General features: G+C 30.8%; 1 protein-coding gene across 1 annotated transcript; it reads right to left on the bottom strand.

Moving 5' to 3' along the window:
• Nucleotides 1–4,199: 4,199 nt before the first annotated feature.
• LOC116031654 (RNA demethylase ALKBH9B-like) lies at nucleotides 4,200–6,650 on the bottom strand. Its single transcript, XM_031273916.1, has 6 exons — nucleotides 6,485–6,650; nucleotides 5,961–6,359; nucleotides 5,792–5,877; nucleotides 5,282–5,592; nucleotides 4,967–5,038; nucleotides 4,200–4,857 (listed from the first exon to the last, which is right to left on the bottom strand). Exons 1-6 carry the CDS (start codon nucleotides 6,498–6,500, stop codon nucleotides 4,566–4,568), a joined length of 1,176 nt encoding a protein of 391 aa, XP_031129776.1. The 5' UTR covers nucleotides 6,501–6,650; the 3' UTR covers nucleotides 4,200–4,565.
• Between the last annotated feature and the right edge of the window lie 1,621 nt (nucleotides 6,651–8,271).

Genomic DNA, 8,271 nt, shown 5'->3' with positions numbered 1-8,271 from the left:
CATTAAATATAACTTTAATTAATTAATTAATTAATAATAATAATATATTGAATATAACTTCCATGCATATCTGTGCCTTAATTGCACTAATTGACAGAAAATGAAAAAGGAAACCTAATTGATTGAAAATAAAATTAACCTCCAAATAAAACAATGAACACGTACATTTTTATGTATTCATCAAATGAGATTAATGTTTTTGTTGTAATTTACAAATTTTAATATTTATTAATTAAGTAAACAATAATTTTATTGAGATAATATATATATATATATTATATATATATATATATATATCTATATGTATATATAATATAATAATAATAATAATAGAAGTATTGATTTGACATTTTGTATATCAAACATTTTGACATAAAAAAATTATTCCAAAATTCCTATCTCAAAATTTATTCTCCTCCTATCAAATTTATTTCCTTAAATTTAGTGACACAATTACCTAATCTTCCCTTAATTAATTTGGCTAATTAGGGGGCTAATTGTGTAGGGAAATAGCCTCCCTAAAATCTACCATCTTCCATCTCTCTCTTTATGGATAAATACAAGAAGAAACCCAGTCAGCCACCACCACTAATTTTCATCTCTCTTAGTTCTGTTGTTTTTTGTTTATGAAAGCATCAATATTTACATAGGAAGAACCACCATTCTCCATAGATGTGTGACATATTTGTTGTAGCACTTTTGCTCTTCTCCTCATCTCCTTTATCTCTGCATTCTCCAAATCATGAATCTCTTCAACAGCCCACCGATTTCTCCCTTCCCCACCAAACCTCCATCCCCTCTCTGCACCTTCGCATGCATGGATTGAGAAGGGGTTTTGTCTATGGCGCTGAAGTAGGGAATTGCAGGGCTGATTGTGTGGATGGGAAGAGAATTTAAGCTTTGCTTTATAGCGTCAATGCGCGAGCTTCAAGCTCATAAAGTGAAGTGAATAAAAGGTATTGTGCTTTGGGCACCATTGATAAGACCTTCAAACACATCAATCAATTCTTTGCCTTTGTCATGGATGGGAGTGGAAGATATGCACTTGAATAGATGGGACTCGGGAAGATAGTTAATTAACTCGCTCTGTATAGTATATGATTATCATGCACTCATAGTATTAATTAATCAAGCGTGGCCTTACTACGTCATTTGGGAACATGTGGAATTGCAGTAATGATTTTTGAAACCCAAAAAGCCAAAGATTAGATAATGCTTGCTGATCAAACTCAGCTTCATACTAGGTTACAATTTTTTGGATCACAGGATTCCAAGGTCTTCCAAGAATTGTTCAAGAGTTTACAATTGTCATTTCTTAAGTATGCTTTAAATAGGCTTAAGTAGTTAATAGTTGATTGATTTAGTGATAGATAGATGATAGCTAATTGTGTTAATTGTTTTTATCAGTTGATATAAAGGTATGCATAAGAGGAGGTATTTGGTATATTTAAATAAAAATTGAATAAATACAAGTACTATAATAACCAACAACCAATAATAAATTAGATTTTTAAAATGTGTTCGATTGATTTAGTGATAGGATAGATTGATTTGGTAATATCCTACAAATAATTCACAGATTACTACGTCCATTCAATTATGCAAATTATTCCAATTTAAATATTATTACACACATAAAATTATGTTAATGGTTACTTTGAATTGAATAAAATCTTAATAATTATGGTAATTAAAAAATTAATTCACACATTATACTTTTATTAAACTATTTTTTATACTTTCCGTTATATAGATTTTATCTAATCAATTAAGGAATTAATGTTACACATATTACGGAATAATTAAAGAAAATTAAACAAAAACATATTCGGACATAATTATAGAAAATTAAATATACACATATTCTACCTATAATTAAACGAAATTAAACATACACATATTATTCATAATTAAAGGAAATTAAATATACACATATTTGGACATAATTAAGGAAAATTAAATATACACATATTAGGTCTATAATTAAACGAAATTAAACACACACATATTATTCATAATTACAAACATGTATTTAAATTTTCAAAAAAAAAAAAACAAACATGCATTTAACACTTTAATCTTACTATGGTAATTAAACATAGAGATTGCTTTCATTTGATTATTGTATATTTTTTTACTTAAAATAATATCAATCTTACTATGGTAATTAAGACTTTTCATAACATAATTTTTAAGTAATCAATTTCAACACGAACATATAAATCTTATAATTTCAAATAAATATATACTTTCAAATATTATAATTAATTATAATTTCATCATTAATTTTATTATTTAAATATATAAAGTTGCCATTCAAATCACAAGGAAGACAATTTCAGTTAATGCTTTCATATGCAATGTCTATTAATAAAAGTCAAGGGCAAAATAGCAAATATGATCTCATGTTAAATTGTTATTGAGGAAACCAGTTTTTGTCGATACTCAATTGTATATTGTTGCATCTAGAGTTAACCATCCCAAAGGTCTCAAAATTTGTATTTGTGGTAACTCTAGAAGAAATTGTACTTCAACTAATAATATAATTTACCAAGAAGTCTTTAATAATTTGTAATTTTAAATAATTTTTATTGAAATTTTAATTAAAAAATTTTCTTTTAACTAATTACCCATCTTAAATATCAATTCATATTTTAATTACAAATATCTATATTCATAACTTTTTCATATCAAATCAACATAACTATTAAATAACAAAACTATATAAATGAATAAATCTAATATCTTTTTTTCATATATGAAAATAATCTAAATATTTTAAATTGTTAGTTCGTGCATCGCACGGGTATCATACTAGTGTATAAAAAAGATTCAACAATCATGCATTTATTGTTTTATACAAGTCAATTCTAACGTTAATTAATATCCTACTTAATGAAGGTAAATTAAGAATGTTTGATATCCGTAATTCAAAATCTAAAATATAAGTAATCTGTAATCCCATTGATTTATGCAGGAAATCTAAAATCTAAATGGTCTCATTTATTATGCGGGAAACACAATTAATTTTATTTACTTGTTCTTTATTGTCCGTACTCCGCAAAATAGCAATCCAAAGTCTAAAAAATACGTAATATGGAATATCATTTAGTTATGCAGGAAATCTAAAGTTAATGTGGCTCATTTATCAATTCAGGTTTCGCAACTACATTTTACATAATAGTAATTCAAAGTGTAAAATATAAGTAATCTTTTTTTTAATGCAATAAATCTAAAGTCTACGTGGCCCCATTTGATTATGCGGCCAATGCGAATTTTCGTGTGCCACAACAAATTCTTACTTAATTGTTCTTTATTATCTATATAACAACAATTCAAAGTTTAAAATAGGAGTAATCTCATTTATTTATGTAGTAAGTCTAAAGTCTCCGTTGCCCCATTTATTTTTGTGAGTGTCGCAACTAATTTTTACTTAATTGTTATTTATTGTTCGCATAACATTAATTCAAAGTCTAAAATATAAGTAATCTCATTTATTTTCTCATGAAATCTAAAGTCCATGTGACATCATCTATTTATGTGGGTGTCACAACTAACTTTTACTTAATTGTTCTTTATTGTCCCTATAACAGTAATTCAAAATCTGAAATATAAGTAATCCCATTTATTTATGTAGGAAATCTAAACTTCTAAAGTCAATGTGACCATTTATTTATGCGGGTGTCGCAATTAATTTTTACTTAATTCTTCTTTATTGTTCTCACAATAAATTATGTTGAGTTTGATATGCTATAATTACTTGGAAGGTTATAATAATGGTAATTTGAGGATGCCACAACTAAATTGGTCGGATAATTAATTTGATAACTATAAAATTTCATGTTCAATTCTTCTTTTTTTTCGGATAATTAATTTGATAACTATAAAATTTCATGTTCAATTCTTTTTTTTGTGAGAATTTCATGTTCAATTCTGGTTGGCCTGATTTACTTCTTTTTTTTTTTTTTTTTTTTTTACCATACTAAAGGTTATATTGGGGGTAATTTTGATTGATAAAACTTTTTGCCGACAGCTAACAACTTGCAGAACTATTCATATGGATTCTAACTTTCTGGCCTTCACGACATCAAAGATTCACAGACACATTATCGAGGACGATTCCTGTGACAATGAGACAATGCAGCATGTTTTTGTTTGTCCAACAACAAACACAATAATCCTTAGAAAAAACCACACTGTACTAAAGGCTGCAACTTTATTCATTCATCCAAAACATAATATGGTTTTACTGGTTTTGCCTTTACCAGTCCAAAAATACATAAATGTTTTGGAGAAAATAAAATAAAAAATTCTGAGACAAACACTGAGGAAGCGAAACACGGATTTGCTCCATAAAATACACTTAACATAGAAAGCACACTGCACTAAGCCACTAACAGCTATGACTAATGAGACTCAATAATATTCTTACAACAGAAAATAGCAGGATGCTTGTACAGGGTAAAAATAAACTAAATGACCAGTAAATAAAGGTGAAAAAGTAAGAATAAAGATACAATTCATGAACTAATGGTACAAACACAACAGCTGATGATGGATAATGACTATTTAAATCTTCGGGTACTCCTGTTCTTGCTTGAAGAACTGAAGCTCCCGAGGGGAGGGAATTCTTCGTTTCCAGTGAGAACGTTCTGGTTTGTTGTCTGTGCAGCAGGTGGAGAATCGGGTTTATCATGCTTCATCTTCTTTTCATTCTCAGCAACACTTTGCTGAGTTGACGGTTCTCCAACTGGAGGACGATGGAGAACCAAAGGCTGAATTTTAAGAAGCTCAGGGTCGGGCTTGTAGTTGAAAGGCGATTTGCTTTCATCCATCTTCCTAAAAGTAACAGAGATTCTGTCACGAAAGAAAGAAGAAAGATGAGAACTTTACATGCAAAACAGTATAAGAGAAATGAAGAACTGATCAAGAAACTTCATTTTATTAATGGCATTCAATAATTTACCTTTTATATGGAACACCTGGTACACAATGCTTTGCAACATCAGCTCCATTTCCTTGTAAAACAAGCACTGACCTGCACAACATTAATTCACAAGTTACTATGTATGAACAATAACGAAACCATTACACTTCACAAAGGAACAAACTGGGAATTCAAAAAACGAATAAATCAATCAATTTTCGCAAGAGATTAGACTGTTTATATCCATCCACATTATTAAAGGCTACTTCTGTGTTAATGATTTCCATATTTGTCTTACTGTTAAACGACTATAGTAACATAATTGGATAAAAAGAGATTGAACTAACAGCTTACCCTTTTGGCAGAGGTATAGAGACAGGACCAGAAAATTCTCCAGGACTAACAATCTTCAAGCTCGATCCAAAAAGAATATTGCATTCTGACAAAAACGACACGGTGCAGAAAGGGCGAACAAAATCGTGATGGTCAATATGAGGAGGAATGCAATCACCCTCTTCGTAGATGTTCACAATGCAACTATTGGGGACACATGTCGGAGGCAAAACATGCCACCTGACCATCCGCTTAATCATTTGCCTGAACACAACAGGCAACGGATCCACTTCTTCATCTCTGACTATACCAGGAGGATTGCCATTTTTGTCCTATCACAAAACCATAACAATATACAGACTATAAGATAAACTTTTCAAAAGAAAAACATAACTAAGGAATAGGAATAGCAAGTAATTTCACTACAGCATAGTTATAACAAATTAACAACAACCAAACCAAATTACAAAAGGAAAAAACACAAACTTTCAACAAAAAGTAGCTTAGAAATAGAAAAGTAAGAAATTTTACCACTGCATAGTTGTAACAACAACCGAATTGAATCGTTGCACGCCCTTTGCCCCGCATCCACTTCTTTGGCTCAGAATATGTTCGAGCTGCAAAGAGTTAAACACCAAGTTAGTAATCATCAATACACATTATAGAAATATCCAATTAATTATTAACATTGCTTATATACCTCTAAGTTGCCCTTTCTGACCCAATTGTTGATACTGGTAAACGCAATCAACAATCTTCATCTGTTCTTCGGCATCAAAAATCCCAGTATGCAATTCAAGGCCTTGAACCACATTTACCTTTTTCCCATCCACTCTCTCATAGTGAACAAAGCCTTTCTTCCGCTTCACTTGCGCGAATTTGATTTGCTCTCTCTTCTCCACCTCCGATAAACCCTTATCGTTAACCCTAGACGACGCCGGAGCTTGATTGCGACTTACCGGCGCCGGCGACGACGCATCGGAAGCCATCTTCTTCAACAGATTCAAGTACGTCGGTGCAATTCTCGGCGCATGCACCGCCGTAGGTTTCTCTGACGGGGCTTCGCTATCGCTAGAAACCGACATCTCACCGAATTGAACTACAAAAATTATCAAAAAAAAAAAATTGTTAAACACAAAATCGGAATCCAAACGATGAAATGACAAATAGCCATGAAAGCATAACCAAGAATCGAAAGAAAGAAATCTAAGAATTTTCGCTTACTGTTTAGCTTCTCCATTGGAGCTCTGAGAGGATTCAAAGGAAACCTGCGCCGAGTTCGGAAATTGTGAGGAGAGAATCTCACCTGGTCGGAATTTATAGGAGAGAAGTTGACGTAAGCTTAAACCTGTTGGGAATAGAATTAGGAAGTTTGCTGAAGTACACGGTTTAGTTCTCGCGGGTTTACGGAAATCTAGTCAAGTATGTATACGTCAGATTATATATATTTTTATTATTTTTTTTATTATAAAACAAAAATTGGTGTCGTGCGGGTTTTGGGCTGGGCTCGTGCGGGTTGTGGGCTGGGCCAGTGCTAGTTTCGAGCTGAACCTTCAAATGGTCAAATCATTTTTAATGGAAATTTGGCAAAGCCTAACAAAAAAAAAAAAAACAAAAACAAAATCAGTAAAAATTATTTTTAAAAAATGGATGACAAATACGAGTGATGTATGTATGAAATACTATACTAATTTATTGTGAGAAATTATCATTTTTGTATATAACTAATTTTTCCTTGATTTTCATTTATCGTTATTAACAGTAATGCTTTAAAATATAAGTAATATCATTTATTTATTCAGAAAATCTAAAATTGATGTGGTCTCATTTATTTATTCAGGAAATCTAAAGTCTATGTGGTCTCATTTATTTATGAGGATGCCACAACTAGTTCTTACTTAATTGTTCTTTATTGTCCGCATAACAGTAATTCAAGTAATCCCATTTATTTATGCATGAAATCTAAAATCTAAATAGTCCCATTAATTTATATGTGATAATTTTTACTTTTTTTTTTGAAAATGTGATAATTTTTACCTAATTGTTCTTTATTGTACCATAATAAAAGTAATTCAAATTCTAAAACATAAGTAATATCATTTGTTTATGCATGAAATCTGAAATTAAGAAGTCACAATCATTTATGTGTGTGTCGCAATTAATGTTTGTTCTTAATTAGTGTTCGTTATTGTCATTAAAATTTGTATTGCTGCATTCGACTATTTGTTAGTTTGAATTGTGGTAATTACTTGAAATGTTATAACCGTCTGAATTTTTATAATTACTATTATTTGAAAGGTTATACCGATTTAAATTGTTATAATTACTTCTTCTCTTAAATGTTGTTATTATTTGAAAAGTTATAACGGTCTAAATTGCTATAATTACTTCTTTTCCCAATTATTTTAATTATTTGAAAGGTTATAAAGGTCTGAATTTCTATAGTTACTTCTCCAAATTAGGGTTCATATGGTCAAATTATTTTATAGATCCAATATTTGAATTAAAAATTAGTATTTAATATTAATATATATGTTGATTGTTGACTTGCCAAATTTTGGGCTAGGACTCGTGCGGGTTGCGTGATGCGCCAGTTTTTTTTGTTTTTTGTTTTTTTTTTTCTTTTTGAGTACTATTGAAAGATTATAACGACGACTATTTGTTAGTTTGAATTGTTTTTTTTTTTTTGATCAAGAATGAGGGGGGCACCCAAGAAGACCCTAAGCTGCTCTTCTCGCATCAACTCCAGCGAGAATCCTTCGCTGATGTCTAGCACCCATTTGATCTTCCTTTACAAGTTCTCGCAGCTCAGTGGGAGCTTCATCCAGCGTAGTAAGACCCATCTGTTGAGAAATCGCCTGCTTTGCTAAGGCATCCGCAACTCTATTCTGTTCTCTGTATACATGCACGAACCGTATGTTGGCGAAACTTTTTGCCATCGTGATACACCTGAGGACGATGTTGTTGCGCAGGCCAGACACTTGTTTTGAACCTCTCAGGAAGTCAATCAC

The sequence above is a fragment of the Ipomoea triloba genome, chromosome 10 (genome assembly GCF_003576645.1).
Source record: "Ipomoea triloba cultivar NCNSP0323 chromosome 10, ASM357664v1".
Classification (NCBI taxonomy): Eukaryota; Viridiplantae; Streptophyta; class Magnoliopsida; order Solanales; family Convolvulaceae; genus Ipomoea; species Ipomoea triloba.
The sequence above is the reverse complement of the archived record's forward strand: the minus strand, read 5'-3'. Positions and strand labels throughout refer to the sequence as shown.